At 33.7% G+C, this 20,039-nt stretch overlaps 1 protein-coding gene across 2 annotated transcripts in view; it reads right to left on the bottom strand.

Annotated features, from left to right (window-relative positions):
- The window catches only part of ERICH3 (glutamate rich 3), a 105,304-nt gene that overhangs the window by 7,565 nt on the left and 77,700 nt on the right, over positions 1 to 20,039 (bottom strand). For both annotated transcript variants that reach the window (XM_045584465.1, XM_045584464.1), the window contains exons 12-13: positions 11,372 to 11,812; positions 1,209 to 1,319 (exon numbers count right to left, since the gene is read on the bottom strand). In XM_045584465.1, coding sequence (XP_045440421.1) covers positions 1,209 to 1,319; positions 11,372 to 11,812 — 552 coding nt within the window. The remainder of the gene's footprint in view (positions 1 to 1,208; positions 1,320 to 11,371; positions 11,813 to 20,039) is intronic.

The raw sequence follows: 20,039 nt of genomic DNA, 5'->3' as shown, positions 1-20,039 counted from the left end.
GGGAAATAATGCCTTGCTAAGCCTTCATTCTCTAATCATAACATAGAAATAGAAAAGAATTTCACAGAATTCTTATGACAGTAAGCCATAAGATGATTAGCACAGTGCCTGGCACACACAGAGCCCTACAGAATCTTCCTCCTATGTTTCCCTCCCACTGCTTATAATGTATTATATGTTCTTGCTTTAACTGGATTTGATCTAACAACAAATTGTAGAACTGTAGAACATTTGGGAAACTCCTCAGGTTGAATGCCTAGTACAAAAGATTTAGATTCTCCAAGCACATGGTCCTTGTCATACAACTCACCCCACTGCATATTCACATGTCTCCTGGCCTTCTTCACATTGCCTGGGGGGAATGGGAGCTCGCTCAGGAAACCAACATAAGTGCAAATATTCTAGCTACTGGCTATCTTTTTGTGAATAATAAAGTTTTTTTTCCCCTCTGACCTGGAAGTCTTGGGTCTTCTGTTAGCATTCATGAAACTATGGCTGGCTAACTTATTTGCATAAAAATAGGGTAAAATCTCAAGTACCTCAAAGAGCTTGATGACTACCATTAAAATTTTGAGGTGAGGTTAATGTGACCATATGATGAATAAAAAGAATTACCGTCCCCCCCATAATAATATATTCAAATCAGGGTTTTTAAAAAGTTACCCACTAACACATGGAAATCCTGATTTCAGGGACAGAGGATGATTGAGCAGATATGTATGAGTCACGTCTGTTGGGTCATTAATTGGCAGTTGGAACGCTCAGCATCAAGAGCCAGGTCATATGCTGATGGCAATAAATTATTTCTTAAATTTTTAAAATATAGAGAGTTCAAATAAGTCATTCTGAAGTGTGCTTTGGCTATCCATGTCTTAAACCCTCCTATTCAGTCAACAAACTGGGAGGCACTCTGTAAAAAGAAGAGTGAATCTGAAAATCCCTATCAATGTTTTTTATAATCCAAAATTCCATTTTTTTTTTCGTTCTATACACCAACATATTCAAAAATTAACATTTACATCTGTTATCAGCTTGAAAACTCCCCTTGAGACCTCTCAGCCCTTCTTGCCATCACACTCATCAGTTTAAAAGAAAATAGACCTGGAAGAGGAGGAACAAGGATGAAAAGATGAAAAATGGAAATGGGGCTGACTTTGGCCAAGGATTTCTGAAGGTTTGTTTTGTTTTAAGTACTGATGTGCCCTTACCTGCACCTGTGTCAATCTCCAATTTGGTCAAGAGCTTCTCCCCCTCACCAGACTCAGCATCATACGGGTAGTGGCAGCCAGGTTCCACAGCTCCACCTAATATCTGTCCAACTGATTGCAGATTATATAAAATATCAAGAGGTATAAAAACAGGTCATGGGAACATTGCTATTTCACATCATTTCAGCATATGGGATTGATTTTAAAGCATTCACATGAATATGTAACCTTGTTTTAAAAATCTATTAATTAAATAGTTCCAATCTATGGTTTTAAAAAGAAAAGATAATAGATTATGAAGTAGAGATACCCATGCAAAGAAATGCTTGCATTAAAAAAATGACAACAGCCAGAAGCAGTGACAGATATGCAAGTGCACATGCAATAGAATGATTAGAAAAGGAGTTTGGTTGCCTTTTACTTTCCAGAAAGTTGTGTTATGGCTTTTAGAACACAAATCACCACTGCTGTTTTAAATTGTTAAAACTACCAGAGCTGACTATACTATTTTATTCATTAGTAGATTTTAGTGATTTGACCTCAATACTCATTCCATGTGGACAGAGGAAAAAAAGCTATTACAAGATTCCTATAAATTTGATATCAAAAGCTGTTATAGAAATTCCTGTTATCTGCAGGTGGTTACTAGCACAAAAATCTCAAGAACACAAAAACCAAAGTTCAAGTCCCATACTCCATACTAATCATGTCATCATGGGAAAGTTTTTAGCCTAAATCTAAACCTCAGTTTACCTATCTGTCAAATAGAGGTATATCTACTTAATGATTATTGGGAGAATTAAATACATGGGTTGGCAAAAATAGGTTTAAAGTTTTGAGTACATGAAATATAGTTTATTCTTATATTATTATTTATTGATTATTATATTATTTTCTACACAAATAACTGTAAATCTACTCCCCCATCCCGCCATTAAGAAAAATATATATGGAGCATACTTATCTTTCACTATTAGCAAGTGCTTAAGCACTTAGTAAATAATAGTTATGATCATGATGATGATGAGCATGGGTATTATATGTAGCATCACCCAATTTGATATGATTCTAGACAACACTGTAATATCAATTAAGTCTTTAGTTTCTGACATGTCCCAGTCTCCATTCCTTGCCTAGCATCTGATGAGCTATGTCCCTAATTCCCTGACATCTAGGATTATACTACTTTATGGTTAACAAAGCTCACTCAAGTAACACTCCATCTAGACCTGCCCTCCTAGATCAGACATGATCTCTCCAAAATATCCTTGCCTTTCTTCCTTCCTTCCTTCCTTCCTTCCTTCCTTCCTTCCTTCCTTCCTTCCTTCCTTCCTTCCTTCCTTCTTTCCTTTCTCCCTCCCCCTCACATTTCCTCCTTTCTTTCCTCTTAGATATTCTGATTCAGTTGAGGGACTTTGAAAACAATATAACTAGAATGGGGTCTCTTGCTTGGTTTAAGATTAATTCTAAGTTAGCTACTTACTGATTTCTCTTGTTTAGAAACAGAGTGTAATGTCTGTCTTATTAGCTTTGGGGAAGGAGGCAATAGAATGACTTTACATTAATCTTAAAGGAACAAGAATGGAAAAAAGAAGAGGTGCATCATATAGTTCAAATGTATTCCCTTTAAAATTTTTTTTTGAACATCTATTTTCCTCATTCATACAATATGCCAAATAAAAATGTTTTTAATAGTTCAGAGATGACATCAACTTATGAAAATTAGGTTATAGTTGGGTTTGTTATCAAGTCATCCTTTATTTTAGGAACTTTAGAAACATGTAAGCTAAATATCATCTTCCTCATTCCAATAATGTTAACACTGCATAACTAGAGAGTTTAAACAAGCAGTGTTTTAGGTTTTTGCATATAAATCTGCTTGGCTGACTGAGCATTAGAAATCCCAAGGATGGTACAAGAGGGCAAAGGGAAGAAGTCTGATTTTGTAGCAATTACTCGGAGCTTTGTTTCATTAGAGCCAACAAGACATCTAAGGTTTATTTCCAAGTAGTCCATAGGCTGTAAAGAAATATGGTTTATTATACAAATATCGAATCATTATGTTGTATATCTAAAATTGTATTATACCTCAATAAAAATTTTTAAGAAATAAGTTTACACTAATAATAAGCAATAATGAAAATAATAAGCAGCTATTGAACCAAAAAAATTATTCTAAGAAGCCAAACAGCAGTAGTATAATTTGAACATTACAACTCACTCAGGATTGACAGTGTAGCATGAAGTCCCTCTGTCTCAGGACTGTAACCACGAGTTGCCCATGTCTGCTGGCTTGCCCTTGGAGGGTTATGCTTTGGAAGTAGATGAAAACCTGTACAGTTAGCTGTTGCCTGCTTCTGATTCAGCAAGAATGAGACCCTAGCCTGAGCATCAAGGGCTTATTAGGTGTGAGATCAGAAAATACCTAACTTGGTCATTTTTCTCCCAGTTCTTGTGAAACTGAATCTTAAAAGCAAGAATTTGGCCAGTGTCCAACCTTAACCATTTTTGACCTGTATTAAGGGAGGACTGCATGCTGAGACTCCCAGACCAGTAATCACTTTGTTCTCTCTAGTTAGCCCTTCATCCCTCAAGGGTCCTCTCTTTTACCTCTCCATAAAGATGACCATGAAAAGCAAAGGTCATTGTCAGATCTCATAGCTTTGTAGCAAAATAGAAGAGAGTCATATAGTGAATTTCTTAGAAAAGCTTTTTTGTCAACTCAAATGATATAGGCTATTTTAAGATGTTTTTAAACACTCACATATTCTTGTGTTTTTATTATAAAAGTGTGTATTTAAAAATAATATGTACTGTATTTTCCCTAAATATAAAAGTAGTACATATTCATTATCTAAAGCTTAAAAAGATAAAAAGAGAAAATAAAAATTGCCCTAACTCATAAAGAATTATTAGTTAACATTTTTATATATTTTTGAGTATTTTTTACTCTACCGAATATAGATAGCATTTTGTATTCCATTTTATTCATGTAGCAATATATTGTGACCAATTCACTAACCATTAAATAAACCATTTCTTAAATAACTGCATAAAATTTTCTAATATTTACTAAAACTTTGTTAACAAATTGCCTATTTGATATTGAGTTATATTCTTTTGTATGTGCATGATTATAAAGCTATATTAAATACCACTTAAAATCATTTTTTATTTATTTTTTACTATTTCCTTAAGATAAATTTCTGAAGTTGCAATTGTTGGGCCAAACAACATAGTGTTTTTAAATGCTTTTGATAAATTTTTATCATTCTTTTTTTTTTTAATTTTTATCATTCTTTAGAAAAGGAGGTATCAATTAGCAATTTTACCGATAATGACAAATGGTCTTATGTCCCTGTACTATTGGCAACAATCTCACAATTTCCAACAATTCTTTCTATATTGATAATTTAGTAATTAGAAGTGGTGGCAAGAATATGATTTCAATATTAGTAGGCAAGCTTTCTAAATTAATTCCCTTTCCTCTGCTTGTTTTGAAACAAAATAAATTTCATCTTAGAACATGCTAAGAATCCTGAGTAATTCAATAACAAAAGAAAGTTTTACCAAGGACTTTTCATCTGAATTTTAAGAATGTAAAAAGGCCATAAAAGCAGAAAAACTATATATCCAAATTTGTTTCAAGTTTCTGGTCACCTTGAAAACTATTCCTGTGCTTTGATCATTCTTTGTGTAACCAATCAATTATCTTCCCAACAAGTCACCATGACAAAATGCATGACTAACATCATCCACCTACACAGTAAAGATGCTCCTGCATTGCCTTTGGCATTGACACATAGCTCATAAACACTCAAGATTAATTACAAACTCAAGACCACAGCTGTTCAAAGGTAGCCACTGCAGAAAGCTAACGTCTATCCTCCTCACTATCCAGCTATAGTGATCTTTTCACAACTTTGGATTATGTCATTTCTACACTTAAATTTTTCCAATAGCTTCCTGTCTCAGAATAAAATCCTCCACATGGCACAAAGTGTCTCATCTTGATTGTCCATTCTTTTCTTATTACATTGGCCTACTTTTCAATCCTTCATTCAGCAACTGTGCCCCCAATTTAGAGTCTTTGCATTTGTTGTTCCCTCTCTTTCTTCTTACTTCAGATGACAGAGTGGCTTACCTCTGCATTTCATTCAGGTCTCAGCTCAAATGTCCCCTCCTCAGAGAGCCCATCCTTAAAATACTAACCCTTCCTCAAACCATCACTCTTTTCCCTCACCCAGATTTATTTTTCCTCCAGTAATTTGCCTAGATACTGCAGGACTTTTTTATTTTCACTTATTTATTTTCACAGATATACATCTCCCTCTAGAATATAAATTTCAATATAATCATGGACTTTGTTATGTTCACATGAATAACTGTATGGATTAAGCAAATACCCAACAAATATTTATTGACAAAAAGTCTATTGGAACAAACAACTACATGCTTTCAGATTTCACTCAAAAGTTTACTTATTTATTTATTTATGTATTTTCAAATTTGGAGGAATTTCTTTTTAAAAATTAATTTGCTATTAATTTATTGGGGTGATATTGGTGATTATGATTGGGGTGATGAAATTATATAGGTTTCAGCTATATGATTCTATATTACATTTGTATATTGTTTTGTGTGTTTACCTTAGACTGCAACACATAACACATGGCATTCTTTCCCTTTTTTCAGAACTATTCTATCTTGCTTGCATGGTAATAAAATTGCATTTCACTTTAGTCTCACAACATTATTTAGGTTTGAATTACCTGGCCAAGCATCACGCCTTCTCCTGATTCACATACAAAAGTATAAAATGCCTAATTCTGTACACATTTTACATTATACTTTACACTACAATGCTTTATTCTTAATATTTTATTTATATTCATAATGTATAACATATTAACTTCACAAATTAATACTTCTGAATTGTTTCACCATTAAGACATATTGCAAAGATTGTGTCATCATGTATTGAGGCAACTTAAGCTAAATATAAGAGAAAAATAAGCACACTAAAATAACACTATGTCCTATAATACTAAATTGACTTCCAAAGACACTCTCATAGAAGCCAGCAATTATAATCTTCTACATTTTCTATTTCCTTGCATTCAACTCATATTTTATATCAGTTTACCTGATTTTTTTGTGCACTGAATAAAGCCTAATAGAGATATATTATAAAATAATTAGAAGGAAAAGATCATTTTATATTTTCAACCTTATAGTAAAAGGTATTGACTGTAGTACTAATTTAGCCACTGCTATGATTTTAGATGAAAGATTAAATTATGTTAGTTTATATACTATAAAACAGCATTAATTGTATGTAATATTTTTGCCTATAGACCTATTTTAATATATTCACAATTTTTATTCTCTCTAGTTTTAAAATGATTAATTCAACACCAGACGAGTATGATAATCTTTTATATTATCTCAGCCCCCATTGCATTTTAACCTAAGGATTTAACCAGGAATCTAAATAAAATATACACATTTCAATCTGCAACAACCTTCTAGTCTAATTCATGTAAGGTGTGTTTTACAGCATAGTCATCTAAATCAGTGTTTTTCAACCTTTTTTGGGCAAAGGCACACTTGTTTCATGAAAAAAATCACGAGGCACACCACCATTAGAAAATGTTAAAAAATTTAACTCTGTGCCTATATTGACTATATATAAAGTAATTCTCTTGAATAGGAATCAAATAAACACAAAGAAAGTATTTTATAATTACTTTATTATGAAATATTAAGTAAACAAAATAGTGAAAAATTATAAAATTCTTGTCTTGTCTGCACCTACGGCACACCAGGCAACACCTTGTGGCACACTAGTGTGCTGCGGAACAGCGGTTGAAAAACGCTGATCTAAATGATCTTCATTTCAAGCATGTAACTTTTGTTCTATCTCTCTCTCCTTGAGCCATCTAACTGAAGACTCAAGAAAGAACAACTAGCCATCATCTCTCTATTTGGCATCAAAATCAGTATAACACATGATGCAATCACTTCTTAGATGATTTATCTCTAATTTTCTTAGAAATGTTTTTAAAGATCTTTGGGAATTTTTATCACTTCTTTTATTCTGTTATTTCAAATATTTACATATTTATTGCATCATTTCTTTTAGTATATCTTAAAAATATACTAAAAATATACTTTATAACATCAGAGCCCAACTGTTATAATCTACTCACTCTTAGATTTTAATAGCATTAATCCTTCTGCATCACTCTCAATGTTTTATATAGTCTGTTTTGTTTTACCTACTATTTATTTTTCTACTGTACTTTATAATATCTGCCGCTTGGACTTCATAACACAAAAATTTTATTATTTTGTGGAAAGTGGGCCATATAACAAATATATCAGTTCTTGCACAGAAAGCAAAATATTTTTCAGAAAATTTTCAAAGTTATAAAAAAGGCAATACAAATAATTAGCATGTTTAGTAAATAAGAATAAAGTATAATTGTGTGTGTTGATATAAAAAAATATCCAAGAAACAGTTTAAGTGAAAAAATCAAGCTATAAAACAAAATATATCATGTTTTTATCTGTATATAAAAATAACATGTATGTATATGTAATATGAAGACATTTATTCATGTGTATATAAAGAAAATTTTCTGGAATCCTTTATAAAATCTGTTATCTACCATTAAATCTAACTCTTGGTAAAGAGAAGAGGCTGGGCAAGTAAGACTTCAGCTTTCATTTTATTCTCATCTGTTCCATATTTTTTAAACTTTCCAACCAATCTTTTGCAAAAAAAAAAAAAAAAATTTATTTAGCCAAAACCATAAAATCTTTATAAACTTAAATCCAAAAATTATACTTCTTGCTACCTACCCTAAGAAAATAATTAAAAATTAAAAATTTGAAATTACCATAAGTAGTAGTATTCTAGAATTCTATTAATAGTAATGAAAATAGAAAAAAGTATAAATATCTAACAATAAAGAAATGATTAAATTATGAGAAAACCTTATTACAGGATGTAATAAGCAGCAGACTTTAATCATATTCGGAAAGATTACATAAAAACATAAAAATTCTTAGGATATAAAGTTAAGAATAAAAATATATACATTTTATAAAAATACTAGAAGCCTGGTGCACAAAATGTATGCATGGATAGGATCCCTAGGCCTGGCTGGTGATCAGGGTTGATCTGTGAAGCAATTGGCAGAGTGACTGGGGGGCCCCCCCACTGGCACCCATGGTGGCTGGCCTGGAGCCTGCTGGCTGGGAGAAGCTCCTGCATTGAGCATGTCCCCCTGGTGGTCAGTGTGCATCACAGTGACTGGTTGTTCTGCCCGTCATTCTGCCATTCGGTTGATTGAATATTAAAATTTTATTATATAGGATGACAACATAACTTTGTAACCCTAAGTTTAGAAATAAAAAGCCTGACCAAATGTTAAAAGTGAGTATTTGTGTGATAAGTTTGTGGGTAATTTTTTAAAAAACTATCTTTCCTTATTTTCTAAATGTTATGAAACTACCTTTCCCTATTTTTTAAGTGTTTCTGAGATGTTCATGAAAAATAGATACTGATAAAGGGACTTAGTACATAAATTAGAGTTTAAGAAAGATAGTCACAAAACTTACAATCTAGTCTGAACCTTAACAAAAAGATAGTAAAATGTTTTAAATTATAGATGTTATCTAGTCAAGAACACAGAGTTCCCATCACATTTGAGAAAAATAATAAGTGTACACATGTACACTTCACAAATCCAGAAAAAAGGAAACCTGCTCTCTTCCACGTGACATAATCCTGTCAGTATTTCTGCTATTCGATCCATTGCCAAAATACAGCCAACAGGTGTGCCTCTTACTTTACAGGAAAAATGTCTACTTTTATCAATCCAGGTAAACTATCTAGTTCACTGAAGTTAACTAAAGTAAAAATAATAATGTCAATGTTACTACTTGAATTGTATTATCTCTATATTTTTTGATCAGCAGCTTGTCAAACTGTACACATTTCCTAGATTCTATATTATACATACCTGAACTGAACAATGAAATCCAAGATCAAAGATTTGAATTATTTTATAAAAGAGTTTTAAATATCTATAATAATAAAAGCATAATATGCTAATTAGACTGGACAGCTGAACGACTGTCCAGAAGAAGCCAGGGCTGTGAAGGCCAAGCCCCTTGCATGAATTTTGTACATCAGGACTCTAGTATTTTAATAAGACTCCTAGCTCATATATGGCAAAATCCTCTTGACAATGTTGGAGATACCTATGTTATAATCATAGGGCAGAGGTTGGCAAACTTTTCCTGTAAAAATCCAGAGAGTGAATTCTTAGCGCTTTGTAGGCCACAGGGTCTCTGTTGCAACGATTTCACTTTGCCCTTGTAGTGCAACAGCTGCCATGGAGAATATGCAAATGAATGAGCATGGCTCTTTTCCAATAAAACGTATTTTGTAAAACTGACATTTAAATTTAATATAATTTTCACATTACAACGTATTTTTCTTCTTTTGAATTTTTCCCAACCATTAAAAAAAAAAAAAAAAAAAAAAAAAAAAAAAAAAGCTCAGGGGTAATGCAAAAAGAAAGGTACTAGGCCAGATTTGGCTCATGGGCTGAAGGTTGCAAACTGTTCATTCTAGAGTTTATTTTTTTAACCTCCTCAAAGGTTCTATCTTTTGCTGTATCCCACTGTCTTGGATGCTTTTATCCTCCTGTAGTTCACCTTCAAAATCATATTTAACCTTTAAATCCTTCCTCAACAGGTCTTCCACGAAAACTTAGAAGGTGTCTTTAACCGAATGGGACTTCTCTTCCTTTGAAATCCCATAGCATTTGTGCCTTCTCTGGTTTTACCTATGGCTACTGAACTTTGTCCCGTTACTGGTGTGCCAAGCCTTCCTTTCAACATTTTCTGGGAGGCATCCTCTCTTACACATTTCTTACTGACCATAGTGCCCTGTACGTAGCAGAAGGTCAGTAATAACGGTTGAAGTGAAAAATGACCTTGTCAATTCCTAGATGTAGGCCACCATGGTTTAATAACAGCTTTTAAGGTTCTAAAAGAAATATGCACACAAAAAGCATGTATAACTTTTAAGACACAGATGGGGTTTTAGTAATATTTAAATGTGAAAACAAATTTTATCTTGGAATCAAGTAGAATGCCTGCCAGGTTGGCCAAGGAGAGAGATGAGCGAGAGCAGGGAAAGGATGGAGATGCGAGTTACAGGGCACAGGGTGCAGCTACAGGAGAGCATGATGTCTGGCAGGCAGAATCAGACTGTTCACGGAACATAACCCAGTTTTTTCACTGTCCTTCAAAGCAGATCTTTCATGTGCCTAAGGTACCCGGACCTGGTTATTCTGGGACACTTCCCCTCTTCCCTGTCAAATGGACTGTCCTACTCACCCAGGAACTCCTTGGGCCAGGAAGTTACTAAGCTTCACAGAAGCACTCAAAGTGAGGTTTGGAGATTTCTATAAAATTTTTGTATTTTTATCTAAATCTAAATATGTTTATTGCACAGGTACAATAGGACATTTTTTTGAAACTGCAACAGCTCTGCTTAAATTAAAATGCTAGGAATGTTTATTCACTGTACAATCCTTACAAACTTACTTCCTCTAGCTACAATTTTGTCATCTGTAAAAAAATAAAAAAAATGATAATGTGACCTAACTTATGGCAACTGAGTTGTTGTGAGGATTAGATGAGTTAATATATGTAAGTGCTTAGAACTGATACATAGTAAGCACCTATCATTGTTAGCTATGGACGTCTATGAGTCCATATATAGCTAAAGACACATAGCATTGCTGGCATTAACCTCTAAAAAGCCACACACACCCTTGTCTTCAAGACACCTGCTGGGTTTTATTTGATTATTGAGACAGAATTACTATAGGAAGACATTTACAGAAAATAGGAAACAGGCCATATAAGACTTATCAAGTTATTTTTTAAATGCAATAGAAGGAAAACAGCAAGCTGAAAATACATGTATGATTATGTGACAAAGAGAGAAATAGAACACAGTTGAATCCCTCTGGCATTATCACAGTAGTATTTCCCAAGCGTTGGCAGAATGCAGTGACCAAAATCAACTTCCATGCATGGGGACAATGGTAGGCCAACTCAATGGCCATACTTACCACCTTTCTCCACCCTATCGAGACCTGCCTTTTTGTCCTTCCCCTTAGCAGTGCTTCCTTTCCAAAGCTTATTCCTGTAATTTTCCTTTTCTTCCTTGGAAACATGTTCCCGGGACTTCTCAGATAAGCCATCTGCAATCATTTGGGTTCCATTCTCTGTTTCTTCAAGAACATTCTCCAAGCTTTCCTCTCTTGGCAGAGGCTTGATCCCCACATCTGCTTTTATGATTTTTTGACCTTCAATTTCTAAGGAATCCTCAATGAGAAGGTGTGATTTTCCTGGCTCATCATTTTCACTCAACTCCTGAGAAGATGAACTTCTGTCACTTTCATCTGCACTATCATCAGCGTGCATTTCCCCGTCCTCCAGTATAGATTCGTCTTCACTGCTGCTAGAGTAGGGGTGACTTCTGCATGAGGAGGACGATGCAGTTTTTATATCTACAAATAATTAAAATGGTGTGGTGTCATTGTTTTTATAAAGCAACTGGTTTAACTGTGATAATTATGTTAATAACTAATCTAAGATTAGGTAATATAGTTTAGTAGATTTGATCCCCTTTCCCTATATGTTCTGCATAGTTGTCATGATTAAAAAAAACAAACACCTATGTAATCTATGAATCTATAGAAGTTTTCAATAGGAAATCACATTTAACTAAAAATTAACTGTATTTTGAGAGTGTCACGTTATTGGAAAACCTTTGTAAGTATATTTTGTTATAGAAGAAACACGGTAAATTTTTTAGATGATGCCCGTGTGTATGTGTGTACTATTATAGTATGTAGAAGAAGGTGTATTATTTCAGGTTCCTCAGAAGCAAATGCTAAGATGAGGATTCATGGATAAGTGATATATCAAGGATATAAATGCTCCAGGAAAAGCTCTTACAGGTGTGAGGGAACAGGAAAGGGAATGGAAGAAGTCAATCAAAGGAGCTATTTCAAGAAACATTTAAACAGTCTTATCTCACAGGGACTTCTGGAGTCTAAATTATATTAGCATTTTCCCTCCCTCAAAGGAGGAGCTGGCTTGAATACTCTGGTCTAGTTCACTCTAAGGGTGTGTAAGTTCCATGGCTCTCCTAGGTTCTTTGCCTCAAGATGAAATTGAGTTGCCCATGGCTATCTTCTGAAAAGGGCAGAGGGTGAGAAGCTGGGAATAGGCACACTGAATCTTTAAGAGAGATTCTAGGAGATCCAGGCAGTACATTTATGTGTTATTACATATATGCAATATAAAGACTTACCACAGCCAAACAATAGGTTAGCAATTACTACCCAAAAAAACTTTTTAAAAAATCTCCAGGAAAGTGACATACACACTGAATCTTAGCCAGGATGATGCACAGCCTAACCTACAAGTCATGGCAATTGCTGCTGAGGACCAGAGAAGTACAAACTTGTTTTTAACTTTTTAACCAACATATGTGTTTATAATTGTTTTTAATAGAATATATTTTCAAATGTTGTATCCTACACTTGCATGTTGCCCAGTTTTCTTATTTTCTCTTTTCTGTGTGCTCCTGGCTCTTTTTTTTTTTTTTTTTTTTTTTTTTTTTGTTTGGCAGCTGCACAGATGGCTGTAGCAGTTGATGTAGAATTTAAGGGAAGAATTACCTGTCTTCACTCTTATCCTTTTTCCCTCACTCCCACTGTCCCCAACAGCTCTCCATGACAGGTCTTAGCATTTTAAGTATAGTCTCAGAGACATATCAGAGTTTCCACAAAGATTTGAGAGCTGCTGCACAGCAGTAAATAACAAACTCTGGAAAGCCTTGACGCAACCCCTTAAGTGCAGGTCCATTTATTCTTATCTCCCAACCACCTTGACAGGGACCAAATGACCACAGTTTGTCAAAGAAATCACACACTTCAGCTCTTATTCTTTATCTCCACTTTATGAAATCAGGATATGCTGTTTTGCGTATTAGTTCAAAAACTTTTGAAGATGACGTCCCCTCCTCTCAAGCATCTCACATTTGTTTTATTTTCAATTAAAAACAACTCCAGTTGGCTAGTGGTTTGATCAATGGCCTTCATTAATTGCACAATTACAATAGCTAGGGCACAAGGTCATACTTGTTTCAAACTTCCAAAAACATTCATGTCTACCATCTCAATAGTGTCATGTCGAGTCCCACTTTGGCTCTGAGAGTTGTTCACCAATAAATAAATAAAAAGAGTGCTTCTCTATATTTCTTTAGTAGCTTCTATTAATCATTTGATTCCCAAAGGCTAACTCACACTCTGGTTCAATTTTGAGTCAGTCCTTTGGAGAATGAATAGCCTCAAACAGGTGAGGGTAGCTGACTTCATATAAACTCATTTCAGTTTTTGAATTTCTATCTAACCTCACCATATAATTTTGCTTCACTCTCATTCTTTACTCTTATTTTCATACAGACACTGGGGCAAGACTTGGCATATAAAAAAATGCTCAAAATGTGTTGAAATGCCGTGAAATTGGATTTTCAACACTAATTTAACACTAATTTTATTTATTTTCTTAGAAATAAAGCAAGTTTTATATAAAGAAACTTTGAGGGTATATTTGTGAATATTTTTGTCATTAAGAGGGAACAAGTAATCTCAGAGGCATGTTGGAAATCAACTCAGCCTCCCACCCAATTCTATTTGTCTCTCCAGTGTTCCCTCTAGGTATTGATGCTGAAAGCATCTGCTCTTAGTCTTCCTGGTTTAAAAAAAAATGTGCATGAGACCTTGGCTAAAGCCAGACAAGTGCGGTGCCCCATTCTATGACCTAAGCAGAATCTCTGACTTTTCTTTCTCTACATTCAGTCAGTCACTAAATCCTTCACTGACCTCTCTTTTCATGTCATTGATAACTTCCTTCTTCTGCATCACCACTATTTTACACAGCATAAGACAGAAAATTTAGATCACCAGTGACATACCATATATCCCAACTCAGTGGGCTCAATACTCTTCAGAACTTATTAAGTATCTCTTTCCCATTCCTTATTCTAAGGGAGTGACTAAGCAAAACCTACATAAATTCTGATCCTATTTTCTTCAAATTAACTATGACACATCAATTTATATTTATACTATTAATTGTATTAATACTTCTATGTTGATTATATTTATATCCATAAAAATCTGTTTATATTAGATACTGCGGTTCAGTCAATATTTTCATGTACAATAATGCTAATTATATCAGCGATTGCATTCAATAAATATTGTCAAATGAATATATACTTAATGAGTATAGAAATAATGAAATTCCATCTATGAATAGTAACTAGTTATTAGTATTATGGGACAGTATGTAGCTTCTTACTGGTCACTCATTACTTGATTCATCAATGAGATAAATATATACATTACTTTGTAAGAATAAATATTTACAGGTAAATGTAGACATAGCAGGAAGGAAAGAAAAAGAAAAAAAAAAGCCTAAAAGTTCCTTTATCTTTACCTCTAATTTTACTTTATAAACATTAAAAATAAACACTTAAAATACCGAGAATATAATAAAATCATGTGTCACAATATGCTATTGCCTAAGTCTTTTTATATTTATCCATTAATCTAGCCAACCAGCCCGGCATTCTATAAGATTTTATTGGGTGCCTGGACAGTGCCTTTGCTTTGAATCTCAAAGCTATAAAAAGTACTTCATGGAAAGTATTTTATGTGAATTAAAAGATGCTGCTTCCTTTAAATATTTACTATGACTTTCTACTTCAACAACTAAAAAGTAAACATAGATTAAGTGTGGGGAAGCAGGGAACTTGGTGGGAAAGTCTGTAAGGAGGAGTCTCTGACAGGTCGGAGGCCTCTGGGAGACCTTGCGTAGTAAGGCAGCAGCCCCTGACTTGATTTTTCCAAACAAGTCTGAGCCCTTTGAATCTTTATGTTTACACTTCAAAAGATCCTTGCTTAAGGGACGAATGTTTTCTCAAAGTTACTTACCCTGATGATAGTATCTACTAGTTAATTTTAGTTCAAGCTTTGTTACAGTAAAAGCCTAAGGAGGCAGGCAAATGAAGCTACTTGGCTACACCCCAGTAGTCCTTTAGCCTCTCTTTCACAGAAACATGTGTCAGAGTAATCATTCATCCATTGTTCTGGGTCTGTTGCTAGTCCCGGCAATTAATGGATTCTTGCCATTAAGAAAAATTAAAATTTGACTAATCATGCAAAAATCACACATATAGACTTTGATCAAAAGGCCTCCTACAATCTTCCCTTAATATTTTCTGGCCCAACCAGCACACAAGTTACACTGAAGTCCACAAAGGGTGGTTTCATAGCATGTATGATATCAGATGGAAGGATCAGCCTTTCCTCATATGTGTCTCTTCAAGCCCATAGGCCAAGAAATGAAGAGAGAGATCCTTGCAGTCATAAGTCAAGTAAACAGAATATGTTTGTGACTCTGAGATTTTAAAATTCTATATGGCCCATTTCTTCAACAGACGAAAATAGCACAAGGAAAATGTCATCTTTTTTTTTTCTTTTTTAGTAAAAAATATTTGCTTTAATTTTTAAGTTGTTCTCTTTGTATTCTAGGAATGAACACTGCCTCCCCACGCCCCACGCTCTTCTCACATCTTTCTCATAAGGAGCTACTTAGCCATTAGCTGTTACTCATAGGCACTATCATCCAAACTGTCCATAAAAGGTTGAAAGTATATTCTCAGTATCATGACACTGTCCCCTCAACCTTACAACATTCATTTATGACGATGACAATACATTTTCATTTGGCGAATTAGTAGCTGGGGTTGCCAACACAAATGCAGAGAAAAGGAAGCTGTCCTTTATACAGGATGGGAAGTCTCACACATCATTCCTAAAGCAGGGTCTTCTCTGAGTCAGCTCTCAGTCGCTAGCACTCTATCACTCACACCCTGTCCAGCATGGTGTATTCATCAAGGCCGGCAGTGCAATTGTTAGCTGGCAGTTTAAATGGGGCCAACTTGTCACAAGAGTGACAGCCTGGGCAATTGTTTGCCCTCTGGGAACAGGTGCAGGCAGGTTCAAATGAAACACATCCAAATACTAAGAGCAGGATTCTTAATCATGTCAATAAAAGGGATGTGCTGGTGTCTGGGATTCAGTGGTCACAATATGCCTCTTACGCTTTTGAAGATGAAGTGATGTCTGGCTTTTCAGTAGCATGTGCCAAGGAATCTATCATGACATTATCATTTTTAATACATGCTACTTGTTTGCTGGATGAAATCTGTAATTCTGATATTCCACACACTAAAAGGCATGCTTTTAAATAACATAGGGTCAGGTAATCAAAACAAAGGGATGGCCAAGACCGGTTTGGCTCAGTGGATAGAGCGTCACATCGGTCTGTAGACTCAAGGGTCCCAGGTTCGATTCCGGTCAAGGGCATGTACCTTGGTTGCACATCCCCAGTAGGGGGTATTCAGGAGGCGGCTGTTCGATGTTTCTCTCTCATTGATGTTTCTAACTATCACTCTCCCTTCCTCTCTGTAAAAAATCAATAAAATATATTTAAAACAAACAAACAAAAAAACAAACAAACAAAGGGATGGAAAAATAAACAAACCTGACAGTGGTAGAAAGAAAGATTAACAAACATTTTATTTCAAAATAATGTCAAATTTTATATATATATATATATATATATATATATATATATATATATATATATACACCAAAGATACAAAGGAGCTCTAAAAGTATAGCTTAAAAACATCATTATTGAAAATTAAAACAAAATTACTGGCCAATTTAATTATTGGCTCTTAAGTTCCTCAACATTATGGACTAGATTTTATACATTCTGATAGCTTTCACTACATATCTATTTAAAATATTCTATATTCTATATCTATATAATGCAGCAAAGTTTGTACAAATTTTTCAACAAAATTCCAATAATAATCAAAAAGCATAAATGTAAATAGATTTTATGACACTAACAAAAGTACTTTAGTGTTCTTGGTGTTAAAAAAAATTAATTGAACTTGCTTAATATTTACAAAAGATCTTTTAGGAAATCATCTCTGTGAGCAATAACAAAGATAACAGCTTTCATTGGGTAATTAATTTAGATGTGATCAATTTCTATTAATTTGTGTGTTCTGAACTGGCATAATTACCTTGAGCAAAATTTAGCGCACACGCACACACACAAAAAACAAACAAAAAAAAACAAAACAAAAAAAACCCCCAACACATAAATATAAACCAAATTACTGAATGATAGAGTCTCATAAAATGAAAGAATCTCAGTGAAAGCTGATGGAGTAGAAATGTGTCAAAGGAGAAGGGGTATGAGCTGGAAATGAGCAAAAGGTCTGGGAATAGATTGGGAAGTCCATCCAGAGAGGAGAAACATGAACTTGGGTAAAATTTTAAAAACCTCCATTTCTATTTATTCTGTTTAAAAATAAAACAAAACTAACAAAGGAACAAAAATAGAGACTAGAGAACAGGATTTTAAAAAGCTCAAGATAAATGCCTCTAAAATGTTTATTCTTAAGGAAATATAATCCCTTTATTGAGGGGATTTGCTTTAATTTTGTGTAAGGGGAGATTTTCTTATTTAGAGAAATGTTATATTTGTATTTTCTAGAATTCAAGCTCTGCAGTTGGTAATGTGAGTTCTGACTGTGAGGGTTACTTAATCTCACCATTTCCAAGTTTATTTGTAAAATAGAGATAAAAAGAAAGTTCCTGCTTATTGTTTGAGGTAAATCAGATGATTCATTGAAAATATTTAGCACAATGCTTAAGCACAAAATACAATCTTAATAAACAATAACTATAGAATGCCTTTCTAAACACAGAATTCCAATTATTTACATGTAAGCAGTATTCAGTGTTAAAGCTTACATAGCATTGTCAGTTATTCCATAATTACATGTCTAAATGGCTTAAGTTTTCCAAAGATCCAAGTATTGCCTAAACTCTCTGTTAGAACATAAAAAAAAATTATCTTAGAAAAAAATCTGTCTGATCCAAGAAATCAAGCTAATTATGTAGCACAAAAATAATATCAGATGACCATATATTAAATGAATGTACTGAATCTTTATGAAAGCAACACTTGCTAATTTCCTACCATTATTGAAAAAATTAAAAAATTGAGCCCTGTATTTTGAACCAGTTATACCTATATGCAAACATAGTTTCAATCCTTTTCCAGGTTCAAGTCATTTGTATAGTTTATTTAAAATTTGATTCAGATGACTCCACTTTTCCATAGAATTCTTTAACTTTCTCTATTTCAGATATACTTACCCAATATTGAGAAAACAACTTATATTAGGCACATGTAGAAACTTAAAAAGTAAGTAGAAAGAGAATTTATGCAAAAGGCCTACTTTAAGACTTTATAAAAACACTTTCAATGTTTGACCATTAATCTTGATTGGTTCTTTAAATTGTAATAAAAATATAGTAAATTTTGTTTTCAAGTTTATTGATAGGTAACACCATTCTAAATATTTACATTATGTCTTACTCTTTACTTTGACTGTCAGAAAGTTTAGGATTAAATTTTTGGTACAAGTATACTCATAATTTCATCTGTTGTTCCTAGAAAAAATATTTTCTTTTTAACTCTAACTTCTGTCCTTTATCATCTTGTATATGTGTGCATAGAATTTTAGAATAGGCTTACTTGAATTTTTTCTTGAAGAGAGCAGAACTATAAATATTTGCTTGGGTGAATACTTGATTACTTAGTTTACCCTTATTTTATATTATCCTAATATAGTCCTTAAATTCAAACTTTTAAGATTTTATTAGAACAAATTTTGAGAGGTGAAAACAATGAGGAAAGTGAAGAGTAACTCAAAAATTCATCATAGCCAAAACCGGTTTGGCTCAGTGGATAGAGAGTCTGCCTGCCAGGTTCAATTCTGGTCAACGGCATGTACTTTGGTTGCGGGCACATCCCCAGTAAGGGGTGTGCAAGAGGCAGCTGATTTATGTTTCTCTCTCATCGATGTTTCTAACTCTCTGTCCCTCTCTCTTCCTCTCTGTAAAAAAAATCAATAAAATATATTTTTTAAAAATTCATCATATGGCCTCATTCTCTAGTCTAACATAAATGGGTTCCTTCTTTTATTGGACATAACTTCAGTGAATTAAAATCTTTAAAAAGGTTTAAAATTTAAGATAGTCTCAAATGATGAGGGTTTCTTTCTCTAATTGAAAAGATCTGTGTTTTCCCTGAGACCATTCAGAGTTATTTTAGGCTTGAAGATTGTGTGGAGGCCACTTTTGCCAAGAGAAATAATCCTTTCATGAAACTAATATGCCATTATCATATGTTCAAGGTAAATTGAGGGGGGAAAAAAAAACAAAACAAAAAAACCCCACATGAACCTAAGACAGGAATCTTCAACTTTTCCTTTAATTGAGTATAGGCTACTGTTCATTTTTCCAGAGCCACAAAATGGCCTATGTGTATGTTGTGTAAAGGGGGGATAGTTTAGGATAAAAAAATGTTTTTTCTAAGTAAACAGCAGGTAAAACACTATAAGTTTTACCTGATATCCAGCTGAAAAATCTTAGCAAACTAAGGAAAGAAAGATTAATGAGTCACTCCATAATTTGGATATCTACAGAAGACTGATTAATCGGCACCCTCAGGTTGGGGAAACATGCTCAAATATTCCCCTAAAAGAAGATTATCTCATCTATA

This window comes from Pipistrellus kuhlii, unplaced genomic scaffold (assembly GCF_014108245.1).
Source record: "Pipistrellus kuhlii isolate mPipKuh1 unplaced genomic scaffold, mPipKuh1.p scaffold_m20_p_2, whole genome shotgun sequence".
In the NCBI taxonomy this organism is placed as follows: domain Eukaryota; kingdom Metazoa; phylum Chordata; class Mammalia; order Chiroptera; family Vespertilionidae; genus Pipistrellus; species Pipistrellus kuhlii.
Note: the sequence above shows the minus strand (reverse complement) of the source record. Positions and strands in the feature narration are given on the sequence as shown.